The following is a 16,086-nucleotide window of genomic DNA, read 5'->3' as shown; positions in this document are numbered from 1 at the left end:
CACCCAGGGAATGTGCTCCAGGTTTCCAGAGGGGAGGGATGGACAGATCTCTTGCTCTGGAGAAGCACAATCCTGGCAGGGAAGGAGGAGCCTGGGTCAGAGGTGGGAAGGGAAGGTGATTGTGGCACTCTGGTCACTCCTGTTCCCCCTGCAGGCTCTGGCAAAGGCCTGTGAACACAGAGGGGGCTGGATGAGATCTCTGAGTGCAGCCTGAGGTGTGCTGACCTGCCCTTTATCTGTCTCCTCTAAACATTTCACAGCTCCTGTGCACAGACAGTGCAGTGGAGGAGATTGTAGCAGGCAATGAGAGCACAGCTGGACACCAAAATATTCTTGGAATAAGCAGTAACAATTTTTTTTACCCTAACTTTTGATAGATTCACCTTACTAATCTTTTTCAGATTTTTTCTTCTAAAGCACAAGGCTGCTCTAAAGGGTAGAAGCTTCTTACACTTGACAGTTCAAATAAGGGTTTGAAGAGAAAGATGGAGGGGAGAATAAGTTACCAAAACCTAAAACAGGCTTAGTTTAATTTGGGTGCTCCAATATGAAATGCTTTTGAAATAAGCCTGCAGTGATTCCAGGAGCATATTGACTAGTTCCTGAACTTGTCCATCTCAGATGAGCAATTATTATGAAAAGCTGGAATTATTTTATCAAATTAAGTGGTTGTTGGTGGATATTTCTTCCCTTTCCCTCTCTGTTTCTGAAAGTGTATCTCTTTGCAATCTGTTTTCCTCTCATTATTCTTACAAATCTGGTTTGTTGTCTTCACTCAACGTCAAGATCATACTGGGACAGGCCAGTGACAGTAGTCAGGCTATGGAGAGCTAATACAGCCATCTGGAAATGTAGTTATAGTTAGGGAAATATGCTCATATAAAAAAGAAACCCAAGCATCTTGCACTTAAAATATCTGTAGGATGTTGAAAATCCTTTTAGTGTAGCTTGTAATTTCCACAACTATTTTAAGGCCTCCTGAGCTTGCTAACACTGATTCTTGATAAGAACAGTGCTGAAGACACTGAACAGCCCCTTCTTTCTGCCAATGAATTGACATCATTTAACAGAACAACACAAAAGCATTGTCATAGCAACCAGCCTTCAAACGATGCAGCTGAATGCTGAATTGATCTGATGAGAAATGTCAGTTGAGGGAATAGAGATCATGCTGTAGTTTTTGGCAGCTGAAATTGAGAACCTGGAGAATGTGAAGCTTGGGCATATTTGTAATATTTGGAAGAACTGCCTGGCACTGCCAGTGGCTGTTTCTCTGGCTTAGGAACCAGAGCAGGAGGGCACCATTGTGCTGCAGCTCCTCTGACTGTGGAGCTGTTGAGCAGACCCTGCACTGATGGGCTGGCACCAGGGCTTGTCTCCTTTGGAGAACAGACTCCTGATAGGAATTGTTCTTGTCAGGGGTGAATGGAATTACGTTTATTTGCGTTCAGCAGTGTGTGGATCCCTTGGGAAGGATGAAACCCCCAGCGTGGTGGCTGCAGTGGCATTCCCAGTCCTTGGGAATACGTGCAGTGGCACCTGGCACTCTGCCTCTTAGAGCCTTGATTGCCCAGGGATGTTACAAGGGACACATTCCACCTCTTCCTCTGTGCCAGTGGATAGAGGATACACTGCTGTATCCACTGCAGCTCCTGGAGGCATGGGCTGATTGAATGATGCCTTCTGGCTTGCTTCCAGAATTCCTTGGGCATTTAGAGTGCCCGAGGGATGGGGTACACAGACCTACCAGGTCTGTGCCAAAGCCTGATGTGATATCATGGGGAACCTGAAAATGCTTCAGACACACCTTTTGCTAAAGAAGCAGAGGAACATCTCTAGTTTTGAAGCTTGGAGCCTGGTATTTGTGTGTGACTCATGGCTGTCAATATCAGCATATTTAACTGCTGAACGTTAGAAAGCAGTTCAGAGGCTGGGTTTGGAACTGCCTGGGAACTCGGTGGTGATGTTTGCTGTGCAGACCAGCAAAGGAAAGGGAACAAACCTGAAGCAGTGAAGTGAACAGAGGGGGGCTGAAATAGCAGAAATTCAAAACGTTTGGGGTGCAGGTAACAGAATGAGTCACAGCTACCTCACAGCAGGCACTGGTGCTGTCCAGTGCTCCTCTGCCTTGTGGAAAGATGCCATTTCCCAAAGTTCCTGCTGCTGATGGGACACTCAGAGGGGTGCACCTACAACATAAAATGGGTGCTACTTGAAGAAAAACAGTTTAGGTCAGTGAGAAAATGTAGCTGCTTAGAAAGCAAATTTCTCTCATTGGGAATTCAGAAGTGAACATGTAGAGATGTCAAATTGCCCTGTATTGTTGTCGTGTTCTTGGAAACAGCCGAGGGGGAGGCAAACCCATTCCTTCCCAGGTTTTTGAAATGTTTAAAACACAAGATTCTGAGCAGTGACCAGGTGGTTCAGGGAGCAGGTGTACGTGGTGCTGGCTGGTTACACTGCTCACTGAGGGAGTTTTGTTTTAATGGCACACTGGAGAAATGTAGCCTCTGTTCAAGGATGGGATGAATTCACACTGCAGCTGGAGCCATTTATTAAAACTGTGTGTTGGTGAAAGGAGCATGGGGGACTGTGAGGTTGGTCTAAGAAAGATGCAGGTCAAACTTGTCAGGAGCGATACCAACCTCATTGTATCATGAAATGTTGTCTCACACGGAGATGAGGAAGCAAGAGCAGTGAAACAAATCTACACTAAAACTCTACAAACATCCTTTGCCCACACCCAGGTGTGTTCCATGACCACATAAATGTGGGTGTCGTGTAGCTGGTGCTGGAAACATCAATGCCCAGCTGTGCCTATAACCCCAGCCTTCCCATTTATTGGAAATTCCAGTCCTTTTGTGAGTCTGACACAGCAGGCACCGTTCCCTCTGCAGGTACCTGCAGCAGGTTGGAGCTGGGCAGGCGGTGGCAGAAATCAAGTGAGTTGACACAACAGTGTTTTTCTAGGATATTTCTTTTTCTCTATCCAGATGAATGTTTAAGCTATTTTTTCCCCTCAGGAATGAGTATTTCTGGGACTGGAGAATTTGAGGTGTTTCCCTGAGTTCCAAATCTGACACATCTTCCTAAGCAAGACCCGATTTTCAGGGAAAGCTGGAATTCTGCTTTCTTTGTGGCAGCCTTTTCGATTGGCAAGTAACCGCAGGAATTCCAAAACTGGAAGTTATTTTTGAAAGTACAGGCTGGTATCCCCTTTTTTCAGCCATAGGAATGCTGCTGTACCAATGCTGGGAAAAAAAATCTTCTTTCCTGTTTTACCTAAGCAGCGTCCCAGCAGTGTTGGTGCCTGACAGCAGCCTTGCTGCTCCCTTGTGCCCTGTTTTTGGGTGGTTTGTGTGTCCAGCAGCAGTGCTGCCTCTGTCCCAGGAGAGGTGGTGCCTGGTGGGCAGTGCTGTGGAGATGAGCTGTAACACACTTCTGCTGTTCTTGCAGGCACAGAGGGGGGGTGGGTGCTTAACAAAGTATGTAGCTAAAAATAAGTTCTCATTTATTAGCTCTGATTAGACATTTGTGATAAACATCTGGGGCCAGGCTGCTCAGCTGATCTCGTTCTCAGGCAGGTCCCTGGGATGCAGGGACTGACACTCCTTGTTCCTGGATTGTTCCCTGGATTGTGCTGCTTTGCTTGGAGGGGCTCAGGCTGCCCCAAATGCTCTGACAGTGCTGAGAGTTTGTCCTTTCTAATGCTCTTTGTTTTCCCTTTTGTCCCCAGCAGCTAACGGGTCTCTAAGTGGATGGGTGCTCTGTTTTCTTTGCCCGAGTGGGACCCTTCAAATGCAAAAGCTGGATGCCACAGACCAGGACCTGCTAAAACAAACACAAAGTCTGAAGAACGTGTTGTAAAACGGCTCGTTTTATATATCCAATGTTATTCAACTTACAGTGTATCTTTCTTTGATTCTTTTGGCAATGCTGTCTTCATACTTATAAATGTGGGTTTATTATCCTTCCTATATCTTTTTATCAGAAGCTGATAAGAGTACTCTGTATGGACTAGTCATTGTGGTGGGTTTAAGGAGTTAATCATGTATCTGGTAGGTTGTTCTGAACAGTTTCGTGGTTAATACTAAGACTTTGTGGCCTGTTTACAGTAAAATGTGTGTTTGCACAGTATCATAACTTTCACCTGCCATTTTAAGTCATCATGTATCATATCAGTTTTTCAGAACTTTCTCTCTGCTTTTGTTACTTTTGGAGCTCCATCTCTGGTGATTTGCATTGCTGTGGTTGTATGAGAAGGTGTCCAAAGCTGATGCTCCAGCAGTGGTACAGCAGAGCTGGCTGTTCTGTCTCGTGCCTTACTGTGAACTCTGCACACCCCACGGCTCGTGGGGCTCTTAGGGGCTGCTGAGGCTCTCAACTATTGATGGCAACAACTTGTCACAGGCATTTCTATCTGTCAGCTGAGCGATGGCATGTACTCAGTTTTTTATATACCATAACACTAATTTGCATTCAAGTTTTGTAATAAATTGTACGAATGTGGAAAATGTGGATTTTTATTTTTTGGGGAGGGAGTTGTATTTTTTTTTTGTTTTATTTTATTTTGGCTTTTTCAAGCTAATCTATGAAGTGCTGTAATGGTGTATTCAAAGGAATTGTGATGTTTACTTTGGGGAATGAAGGCATTTTCTAAAATTTCTCTGCATACAAACTGCTTTGATTTCATTTCGAAACAACTCTAAAAGTGTTTTACCTGGAAGTTGGGTAGCAAGGCTTTGCATCCACTTTTCCCCAAAGTTCATTAGGCACCTACTGACGTCTTTTGGGTGGGTAAATACCTTGGAAAATCTGTTTGCACATCTTAGCAACATGCATGAATTTATAAAGTATTTCCTTTCTGTCATTACTGAGTGTATAGCTCTTTTCTGCATGCTTTTGTAGTCTTGTGTGTTTTATATATGCATAAGTGTAAATTACTTTGCAAATGGGGGATTGAGACACTTTGTCTTCTGTACTAAATTGGGGTGTCTCTCATGTAATGATTAGCCTTAATTTTGCTGTCTAGCAATGAGTGTTTAATCAGGATAGGATTCACAAGCACACAGGGATGCATATTTGGCTTGTTTGGAGTTGAACTGCATAAACTGGACGTTTCATTGTTACCTCAGTGGCTGCTATCATGGAGGTGACAGAAGAAATTCAGTGACAGGTTTGTGTTCACACCAAGTCTCTTCAGGTTTTTGAAGATTTGAATTTAAGTGTGTCTGTCCAGAGGACCAAGGTGAGAGATTTCATGGGAAACATCATCTCATCAGTAGTTTGCTGTTATTTGCACCTTTCTTACTGTTTCTCAGCCTTGATAAAATGATGCGCGTTTGTGCTTGTGGAAGTCTGGGCAGTCACACCCTCCTGAGAAACCCCGGCTGCAGTTACAGACCTTGGTATGGCTGGGTTAGCTCTGAGCAAAGGGAACATCAAAGCTTCACCTTTCAAAGCCAGCTAGGACGATGGGAAATGCACTTTCAAAAGCATCTAGTCTTTAATTTTATTAAGAACAGAGGGTTTTTTCCTCCCTCTTTTCAAAGCAAGGCACCTAATGTCACTGTCACAATTCTCATGTGGGAGGCCTTAGTGAACAGATTTTTACTAGTGGGTACTGATTAGGAGTTGTAGTCTTTACCTTCTTTGGGCTTGTGGATTCCAGATGGAGCATTTTGGCTCAAAATCTGAGATCTGTTTTAATAATTGTCCCAGGAGGGCTTGCAGTGCTACTGATCCCATATGCTTTCTACCACTTCTTTGATGTTGTCTGATGTTAATTTTCAGTTACATTTGAACTTGGTTTTGTTAAAATACTTCACAGCTTACTGGGGGAATGTATAGTTGTGAAGTCTTTGCTAGTCTGAAGATCTCTGGATGGAGGACTCTGCCTAGAACCTCCTTTTGTGACCTTGCATTTCCACTCCAATCGTGCCAGCAGTGCCAGGGCCATGGAAGACAAGTCACTTCCTCAGAATTCCACCCTGGCCTTCTCCAGACTGACATTTGCCAGCACTGGGACAAGGTGCCCATATGTAACTATTTTAATGACTGTTCAGCAGGATCGAGGAGAGTTGACTGTGGTCCTTTCAGTCTTCCTTAGCTTTGAGCACTGTGGCAGACTATAAACCAACTCAGGAAAGGCTGATTGGCTCCTTGGTGCCTTTAATTGTGGTGCAGGGTCTCTAATGGTCTGGGGCTCTCTAGTGTTTAAAAACAAGAAAATTTGCTGACAATTACCTGATTTATTTTTTTTCTGATGCATTGAATCAATGGCTAAAAGTGAACTCAGAATGAGCTAATGGGGTTTTTAAATGTATGTGCCTGGGATTACCAATCTCTGGTCTTGAAAGTGTCTCCTTGTTTAGATCTGAGGGATGTTTTGAATGAGAAGGTGGCAGAAATGCCAAGATAAATGCTGTGATAACTACAAGGATTTGAAAAGTTAGCACTGTGGCGTTGGTGTCAGATTTGTTCCAAGGCAGGGCAGTGCCCTTGCACTTGTGCAGCCATCACCCTGCCAAGCTTATCCTGTCCTGTATTCAGAAGAGTTTCAGGTCTGATAATTTACCTGTCCTCGACATGTGGAGGATGTGAGCCCTCCCTGCAGCCGTGGAAGGCAGGGGAAGGATCTGGGTGTCCCGAGTCTTCACATCCCTCTCTCCTGTCTCCTCTGCTGTTGAGGTTTCTATGAGCTGTTCTCAAATCATGTGCAACTGCTGCTTTTCATTTGAGTTCTCTCTTGCCTTTTCTTTAGGAGTTATACTGACAGCTTTTACCTAAAATAACTTTCCATATAACCTCTCTAAAATTTTTTTTAATGGAAACAGAGCACACATTCCTACTTCACGCAGCATGGTTGCAGTATGATTCAGGACTTCCCACTGTATTTCAAGGCGCTAAATCTGGAAACGCATTTCCTATTTATTCCATTTGTGTTTGGGTTTTGTATTTATTTATTTATTTTTTAACACTGTATTCCCTCTTCTGGCTGTTGTGTTTGTGTGGAGAGCAGGCAGGGCTCTGGGCAGGGGGCTCTGGGGCAGGAGTCTCTCACTCCGGTGCCCCGTGCCAGTGTGGCCCGGCGGGGCTGGGCAGGGGTCTCTCGGTCTCTCTCTCTCTCTCTCTCTCATGCCCGGTGCCAGTGCCGGTGTATCCCGGCGGGTCCGGGCAGGGGTCTCTCTCCGATGCCCGGTGCCGGTGTATCCCGGCGGGTCCGTGCAGGGGTCTCTCTCCGATGCCCGGTGCCGGTGTGTCCCGGCGGGGGCGGTCCCGGGGCGGTCCCGCTGCCGGGATTGGCGGCCCCGGGCGGCCGCGGCCCCTGTCGGGGCGGCCCCGGCGCTGTGTCTCTCCCGGCCGGTCCCGCAGCCGCCCCGGCACAGGCGGCAGTGCCGCGGCCCCGGAGGCAGCATGAGCGCGGGCACGCGGTACAAGAGCAAGGCGGTGAGCGCAGGTGAGGCGAAGGGGACACGGGGCCGGTCCCTCCCGCGGCCCGGCGCGGCCCCCCCGCCTCACCCTGTCTCCTTTTCTCTCCCCGCCGCCGGTCCCCGCCGCGGGCATCCCGCCCTGGCCGCGCCGCCCCGCAGAGGAGAAGCAGGTAGGTGGGTGGGTGGGTGGGCTCCGGCCGGGGCTCGGCTTCGCTCGCCGCATCCCCGCGGGTCCTGGGTTGGGTTTCTTTTTTCTCGCTGCCTTTGGGTGTGTCGAGCGGGTTCGGATGGAGGAAGGCAGCGCAGGGCTGGCGGAGGCGTTTCGGTATCGGGAGCACGTCTCCCATCCCTCTCCCCTCCGCAGCACAGATGCGCAGACACGGCCCCGGTCCTGCCGCCCCTCGGTGCTGCAGCCCATCGGCACCTCGCGGGCGGCCGGGATTTATTTGGGCGTTAGGGAACATCTGTTTTGCTTTGCAAAGCTTATAGCTATTTGGAGACATGCCTTTGAGTCCCGGAGAGAGAGGAGGAGTGATGCAATCAGATGACATCGGCAGGTTTTTTTGTTCTCTATTTGGTCTTTGGAGGGATTTAGGATATTTGAAATGAAGGAGGAATCCTTTTCTGCAGATCTTGAACGCCTAGGTAAGGGGTTATCAGAGCCCTGTGTGTTCCTACATCATCGTGATGTAGGCAAGAGGGGTTTTTTATGATGATGGAAGAGCTTTTCTGTCTCCCAGGGGTGGGGATGGAGGCGATGGTAACGCAGCAGGGCCCACCCGCTCCCAGCCTGGCTCACACTTGCCTTTGGGTCCAAGCTTTCTCTGAGGCTCCAATTCCATAGGAAGCAAACACCTTGCCTGCTGAAACCCTGGTACTGCACAGCCTTCCTGGGCCACAGAGGAGCAAACTGGCATTGTAGCAGCTTGGGCATTCACCTGGCCACGGCAAGAGATGATGTTTCCCTATGTAATGCAGACTTGGGCACTGTGAAAAGATACTTGTGCATTTTTGTGAGCTGCTGATTGCAGTGATGAGAAGAACAAAGTAAATCCAGGGGTAATAGGATAATGGGATCACCAGATGCATTTTTCCCAAGCTACTTAAAGTTTTGCTAGTATTTTGTAGTTATTTCTGAGTATTGCAGCTAATTCTTGCTTTATTTCTGGAGGAAGACACTCCAGAACGTGTTCTGAAATTGCAGAACATTTAGTGTAAGCTGTGAACTGGGGAGAAGCTCTGTGACCCACTAGAAACATGCTGTTCTTTAGTTCATTTGTTTTTAAATTAAGAGGGAAGCAGGTTAGGTACAAGGCTCCGTTCTGCTCATTGCCCGGGGGCAGAAGCAGGTAGAGATCAGAGGAGTCTCTTGTAGATGTTATCGTGTCTCCTGGAGGCCTCTGTCACACTGCAGAGGTGAGAGGGGCTGGAGTCTGTACCCCAGAGAGCCCATGTCTGCAGGACAGGGCTGGGGCAAGAGAGGGCTCTCCTCAAATGCAGAGGTGTGTCCGTGTATCTCCCACTGAGTGTGGAGCTGGGCTTGCATGACAGAGCACAGTTCATTATGGGTTTGGGCCAGCCATGTTCCTTGTGGATGGTGGAGGGAAAACGAACTGTGAACACAAAGCAATCTGTTAATTTGTGGTTTCCTACTTTAATTTTATTTAGCATCCTTTAAGAGCGGGATTTTTTTTTCCTCTGCCAGTTTTTTTCCCCAACCTGCTCGCATCTGGCAGCAGGTAACAATTTAAAAGATGTACTAAAACTGTGATTCTTGCCTGAACCAATTTTTCAAAATGTATTATATAAGGGTTTTTTTATAAATAGTTGGGAAATGAAGTGAGCTTCTGAGAGGGCAGTACAATAGGTTGCATGTAAGTAGGGTAGCATTTGGGTAATTCTTAATAATGTTCATCACTTACTGAGTCCAAAGAATGGAACAATGTGGTGTCAAAGAATGTGTCTTGTCTTCATCCTCCTTCCCAGCACAGTCAGGGCTGATGCACTGTCTGGCTCCAGGGGACTCTGTTGGGCTCTTAATTACTACCATTTATGAAGGAAAAATAACGGTAGATTCTCCACCTCTCTGATTTTCAAGGAATGACCTGTTATTTGATTAATCACACGCTGAACTCGTGCTGTGGGAGTCCATGGAGGTTTGGTGCTGGTCTCTGTGTGCAGAGCATCCAGCTTTCCAAGGGGAAGGGTTGTGGTTTGAGGGCCTGGGCTGGAGGGATCCAGTCTGTGGTTGAAGCTCTGCAGCAGGTTGCTGGTGAGACCAGGCTCCCCAGTCCGTGTTACCTCGTTCAGCACCTCTTGGAGGGGGTGGTTTCTGTCCCAGCAGTTCATATCCTCTGGATCACTGCATGGTGCTCATGGGGAGGCAGCTGAAGCCATGACTAATGTCCCATGTGCGTGGGCCCCGTGTGAGGGAAACCTTGCAATGTGTCAGGAGTATTGACCTGAGAACCAAACAGGGCAAGGGCAGAGGGTGGATGCTCTGCCAGAGCCCGAGGTGCTGCTGTGGGAGCAGTACAGGTGAAACCACCCAAGTACCCAGTTGAACTGGAGTCTCCTGGCACACTCCTGCAGAACACCCTCCCAGCTCGTGTTGTGTGTGTTTGGGGTGTTACCTTGCCTTGTCTCTGAAGCTGGCTCTTGCTCATTCAGGCCCATGTCTCTTCTTTGAAGTAATTGTTTCTTTTTAAATCAGGATGGGAACCTCTCCTTCCCAAGTTGATCTCTCCCCACCCCATCAATTTGCAAAGCTGTTTGGGTGTGGGAGCAGAGACTATCTGGTGGATCCAGTTCTTTCAGTGGGTTTGAAATTACAGGGCTGTGCCTTTTGTATTGAGCTTGGTCCTTTTTTTCTACTTGAACATATTTTGAAGTGGTCTCCTTGTCAGTAAAATAGATATGGAGGTGCTGTGTATGGAGAAGATGCTGTGCAAAAGGTAGTTTGACTGGAGGAGTGGTTTCAGTGCCAGTCATTGTGAGACACTGAGAATCCATTGCCTTTGTGTTTCAGTTTTTGAGAATCTGGGGTTTATATCTTAAAAGCTTGTATTCAGAATCCTTTGGGGATTTTGTCTGGAGCGGGTTGAGGATGAGCTGCTGTGACCCTCAGTGTCTGTGTGGTACCTGTGTGGTGACAATGGATTAGCTGAGTTTTGTGAGGGCGAGGTTCCCTTGCACAGCAACTGCACAAGAAAGACCAGAAGCAGAGCTTGGTCTTTACAGAATCCCTCCAAAGTCTCTGTTGGAGCAGCTTGGAGCATTTGTACCTGCCCCATAGCTTTGAGTCATTGCTGTCTTTCACTTAAGTGTTTTTCTTACAATAACAGTTCTTGTAGTCTTGAAACCAGAGGACAGTTCTTCTTGCTTGTGCAGAAAACCATGGAGCCTGAAAGCAGAGCAGAGTATCACTGACTTTTTCAGTTTTCTCAGAGTTAAATGAATTATTTATAATTGTGATTCCTTGAGTCATTGGGAGCAGCAGTGTGGATCTGTGTTCCTGTGCTGCCTGTCATGCTCTGTATCAATTCAGGGTGGTTGTGAGGAGGTGGTTTTTGTTGGTTTGTTTTTTTTTTTTCCTCAGAGAAAGCAAAATGATGTTTGCAGCTGTCTGGTGGGATATTTCACCACAGCTGGATAGTCTCTCACTGTGTCATAGCTCGCCCTGGGTGAGGCTGTTTCTCTTTGACTCCCCACATTAATGTCTCGTCCAACCTCTGTGTTTTCCAACCCTGGTCTTACATCCTGGCTACCAAGATGTGCCTGCCAGAAAGGGAGTAGCAAATTAGTCACAGAATCTGGAGGTAAATACTGGAAACACTCTTAAAGCAGCACATCCCTGCTTGCTTTTCTGATGGCCCAGTGTATCTTGGCCAGACGTAGCACAGGAGTGGAAGCTTTTACTTCTCTGTGAAAAGCCTCGTGTGGTTCATTAATTTTTTTGGCCCATTTCAAAAGACAACGTTGGTCCTTTGCCCTCCAAGCTGGGCAAGGGCTCAGTGCTCAGAACAGCGTGTGGGGATCTGGGTGGGACTGCAGCAGGTCAGGAGGCCCAGCCCTGCCTGTGTCTCTGCTGGACATCTGTCTGAACAGCCCTGGCACACAGATGGGCTGGGCTGGGCTGGGCTGGGCAGGGAAGCCCGTCCTGGGCACTTCTTTCCCCCCCTTCCCCTTTGTCTGCTTGGCTTCTTGGAAAAGGGCTGTAAAAAGAGGTCAACACATGGACTTGGTGGGGAAAGGGAACTGCTGGAGAGCTGGGCACAGGATCTGCCTCCTGCTGCTGCTGCTGTCTCTCTTCAATTATTTATGCTCCAAATGGTTGAAACGGTTGGGAGGGCAGGGCAGGGGAGAGGTTCAGCCCTCAGTGCAAGTGGCAATCTGCAGTTTATGAGGAAGGAGAAGGAAGTGTTTCCTGCACAGGGGTTTTTGTCCCTTGAATTTCCCTGCCCAGCTACTTGTGTGCAAATCCAAAACTGTGCTGCTCTTGTGTGAGCTGTGCAGGGCTGTTCCAGGAACACGAACCAGATGTGTGAGTTTGACAGATGTTAGGGCCTGATCCTTGCTGACATTAAGGAAGTAGCAACAACCTTCATTTAACCCCAAGAGACACTTGTGGTGCTTGCTCAGCTGCAGGCTTGCAGACTGCTGGGGCTTCACAGAAGGCAGCTCATAATTGCAGAGGGGAAAACGTTGCTGCCATCTGAATGAAGGAGAAACAGTCCCTGGGTGCTTTTAGTCCTCAAAGTTGAGTCTCTTACAACCACTTAGGCTCTCAGAAATGTCACTGCCTTTATGTGATGCTGTTCTTCATTCCATGGTTCTGGGAATAAATGTGAGGGGGTTATGTTATGACAGTTCCCTGGAAAAGCTGAGGAAAGGCAAGTCTAGAGAAACAACTGGTGGTGTTTAGTGTTTTCTAGAACCTCTATTTGCCAGTTTCAGTCTAAGTTGCTGTTCATTCAATACCCAGTAAAATGGGCATCTTGGAAATCCAGGGGAGATTCCCCCTCAGCCAGCTGGTTGTTCCCTGTGCCAGGCCAGGCTGGGTCCCTGCTGTGTTTCTCTAGAGCTTTGCCAAATTAGCTTTAACTGGGGCTTCCCTTGCGGTTTTGGGACACTCCCCTGCCCACAGCAGTGGCTCCTGTAACTGTGCTGCAGGTTCTGCTCACACTGCTGGGACCAAGCCTGGAGAGCTCTGCTCCATCTTTATCCTTGAGGCACTTCTTGCTGAGATACCTCTTGGCTAAGCCAAAAGGGTTCCTCTCCCGTTGTTCCTCTTCCAGTTAGTGGCCTCTGTTTGGTTTTTCTTTCCTGGATAGCAGACCATGAACTGGAAGACACATTCATTGCTTACCTGTAGAGCTTTCTTGCCTGACCAACACTAAGCCTTTGTCCCCTTCTTACCAAAAGCAGAGATTTCCCTCATACAGTGAAACCACACAGGATAAACCTCTAATACCCACGAAAGAAGCATGTGGCATCTCTAATATGTGTGTGAGTTGAGATTTTTGTGAAGCATATGCAAGCTGTTTCATAGCATGCTGGAGTAATTCCCATAAGGGCTGGATTTTGTGTGTGTGTATGTCTACAGTGTGGTTAGCCTTGAAGCACAGGAAAAATGCTTGTCTGCAGTTAAACATTCCTTTTCTCCCAGAGAATTGTCCCCAGAGCTGTGAAGAGGTTTGCAGTCATCTCGTTCCCACAGAAGTGTTCAGGAGCTGGTTGGTGTGTGGTGCATCAGAGGAGCTGGAGGGGGTGCCAGAACACGTGCTCCTCATCAGGATGGAGGTGGCTGCTGCTCCTCATCCTGGATGAGCAGCAGCCACATCCATCCTGGCTTGGGCTTCCTGGAACACTGCTCAGCATGGACAGCAGGAGGTGGCACTGAGGGTGCTGAGAGGAAGGATTTGGGTGCTGCCCACAGGGGCTGGGCTGCAGGAAATGGAGCAGATCTGTCGCTCCTGACTTCAGTAAGAGTCCTCTTTGTTTTGAGGGCTGAATGGGGTGATATTCTGAATTCCTTCTGTTTTGTGTCTCCGGTGCATTCAGTGAAAGCTGTCAGGGCCTGCTAACACTCAACTCTAGACTGCTGTCCCTGCCCTGGTCATCACTCCCAGCCACTACCACGTGTCCAGCAGCACCACAGCAGTCAGTGCCAGGGTGGTGAGAGCAGAGTGTGCTGGGAGGATGCAGGGACTCCCTTTGCCAATGAGCAGAGCTTGGCTAAGTGTTGGCCAAGAGCTGAAGAGGAAGTGAAACCCTGCACAGGCATCTGCAAGGGTGTAGTGCCAAGGGGGGGGGGAGAATCGTTTAGTTTCTGGCTTTAGTACAACTGTCCCCTCCTGAAATCAAAAGGAAAGAGAGAAGCTGAGGCTGAAGTTGAGCCCCAGAAGAGGGACATGGCTGTGCTGTGCAGGGCAGTGTGGGGATGCTCAAGGTGGCACAAACCTTGTGGACAGAGCTGGGCAGCCCTCAGGCTGCCCCAACCTGGTGCCCTGCGTGGCAGCCAGGGCTGAGGGGGGCTCGGGGCTGAGGGGGGCTCAGGGCTGAGGCAGGAGGATCCTGGGCTGTGGTTCAGGCTGGCCCCGGGCTCTCTGGGCTGTGAGCCAGTGTAGCTGTCAGTCAGTCAGAGGTGGGAAGCCCTTCATAGATAACTGCAGTTTCTCCCTCAGCTCTCAGCCCCGGGCTGTCTCTGCAGGGTGGCACTGGCTGAAGCAGGACCAGGACACTGCTCACCCTGTGGCTCTGGACAGAGGGACAGGCAGGGCAGGGGCTGACCCGGCCCTGTGCAGCTCAGCCCTTGGCTCTTCCCTGGGATCTCAGGGAGTGCCCTGTTTGTCTTGCAGCTCGTTACCCAGTGTGTCCAGGGGTGTGTGGGGCTGGGATGGCCCGTGTCTGCCTGACCCCACCCCGGGCAGTTGGTGCCGTTCTCCCAGAATGACTCCTGGCAGGAAACTGGGAGCTGGGAGCACAGGCTGAGCAAATAAACCACAGGATGATGAGTGCTGGCTGCTGGAGACTGGCCATGAGGAGCCAGCCCGGCCCACTGACCTCTGGACATTCTCAGTGCAGAAGCAGGGGAGGGGAAGGAGAGATCCACTCAGGTGGCCTGTGGGAAAGGAGTCTGCAGGGGCTGAACTGTCCCTCCTGCTCGCTGGGAGGCAAAGCTCTGGCAGGACAGATGTGCTCAGGGCTCCAGTCACTGCCTTTCATTTTGCCTTTCCCTGGTGCTTGGAGCTGTGTGAACAGACACATGAGAGCACAGGCCAGGCCTTTTACTGCTTTAGTTTGTATTGCAATTATTTTTAAGATCACTTCCCAGGCAAGTCTCTTGTGATGTCTCCTGGCTCTTTCCTCACTGTGGGAACTATTTTAATCCCTCCTGACGCACTGGGCTCGTTCTTGCTGTGATATGTACACACATGTAGTGTCTTTAGATCCTGCAGTCTCACATCCACTTTTATTTTCAAATAAATTACATACTACATTAATTATATACTGGGGTGAAACGTGAGTCACAGAGACATCTGCTGTCTGCCTGCCCTACGTGCATGGCCCCCTTGGCTGTGCTTTCTGTTCAGTTTAAAGCTCTCCTGAGTCTCTGCATTGAGTATTAAGTGATGTGAAGTCCTGGAAATGTGGATAAGCAGTATTGGAAATGCCCATCTGGGCCAGTAGTAATTTCCCTCTGCCCGAGGCCTGATGTAAAAAACATCAGGAAGAATTATGGCTTTTAGGATGCTATAGATTCTCAGAGGTTCCTGCTGGCTTAGAAGGTCTGGTGCCAGCTGGGATCAGACAGTAATGGAAGAGGCATCAGAGCTCAGGAGCTGGTGTTTGCTCTGTTTTGTGGGCAGTGGGCTGAACCAAGGCATCAAGAGTTAAAATTCAATGATGCAGCAGAGCCTTGCTGCTGTGAGTGCCCAGCTGAGAGGAGCAGGAGTGTGTCATGGGGACAGGGGAGGTGCTGCTGAGCTCTCATCTCCCTCGGGTGGTTCTTGCAACCCTGACTCTCCCAGATGGCTCTGTGGTGCAGCTGGAGCCCGAGCTGGAGCACACAGGGAGGAAAGTGCTCATGTCTCACTCTCGGGTTGGTACCTGTTTGTCTGCTTACTTTAAAGGGCTCTCCTTGCCTTGAAAGGAGCCCTTGGCAGAGCATGTATTTATGAGAGAAGTGCATATCAGAGAGGACAGTTATTGAAAAGGACTTGGTGCTTTTACCAGCAGTTAATCCAGGCACATGCTTGGGAAGCACTCCAGGTTCACTGAGCAGCTGAACACTCTGGATCAACTCTAGTCTGCTGGCAGCCCTGGGGCTGACACTCCAGGGCTCAGACAGACCCGTGGAGGTCAGTGAGTTAGAAGGGTGTTTGCTGTGTGCACCCCAGTACTGTCACATGGACCTGTCTGGGACCCTGCTCAGCATCCCCGTGTCCTCCTGGCCCTGGGATGAGCCTCATCTGCCCTGCCCCACCACCCTGGGCTCATGCCAGGTTCACAGCACTGCCCTTCACAGCAGTTTGGGTGAACCAGAGTGACTGGGTGGAGCCCAGCACTGCCCTTCCTCAGTGCCTGCTCTGTGCAGCCTGCCCGTCCCTGAGCAGAGGCTGCTGCCATCCCAGAGCTGGGGATGGTCCCT

At 49.1% G+C, this 16,086-nt stretch overlaps 2 protein-coding genes across 8 annotated transcripts in view; both read left to right on the top strand.

Annotated features, from left to right (window-relative positions):
- The window catches only part of LOC113970592 (septin-2), a 33,850-nt gene extending 29,336 nt beyond the window's left edge, over positions 1-4,514 (top strand). For 4 of the 5 annotated variants that reach the window (XM_027689704.1, XM_027689703.1, XM_027689702.1 and 1 more), the window contains one exon: positions 3,737-4,514. The gene's annotated coding sequence lies outside the window, so the exon portion shown is untranslated. The remainder of the gene's footprint in view (positions 1-3,736) is intronic. The other variant, XM_027689705.1, reaches the window with a different exon arrangement.
- A 2,832-nt stretch (positions 4,515-7,346) lies between these two features.
- SEPT5 (septin 5) overlaps positions 7,347-16,086 on the top strand; it is a 39,102-nt gene continuing 30,362 nt past the window's right edge. The window contains exons 1-2 of one of the 3 annotated variants that reach the window (XM_027689697.1): positions 7,347-7,459; positions 7,593-7,603. In XM_027689697.1, coding sequence (XP_027545498.1) covers positions 7,417-7,459; positions 7,593-7,603 — 54 coding nt within the window. In that variant the 5' untranslated portion in view covers positions 7,347-7,416. Of the gene's footprint in view, positions 7,460-7,586; positions 7,604-16,086 lie in introns of all 3 variants that reach the window. The other 2 variants (XM_027689699.1, XM_027689698.1) reach the window with 2 other exon arrangements.

This window comes from Neopelma chrysocephalum, unplaced genomic scaffold, assembly GCF_003984885.1.
Source record: "Neopelma chrysocephalum unplaced genomic scaffold, ASM398488v2 Primary Assembly neopelma1_77, whole genome shotgun sequence".
NCBI lineage: Eukaryota > Metazoa > Chordata > Aves > Passeriformes > Pipridae > Neopelma > Neopelma chrysocephalum.
The sequence above is the reverse complement of the archived record's forward strand: the minus strand, read 5'-3'. Positions and strand labels throughout refer to the sequence as shown.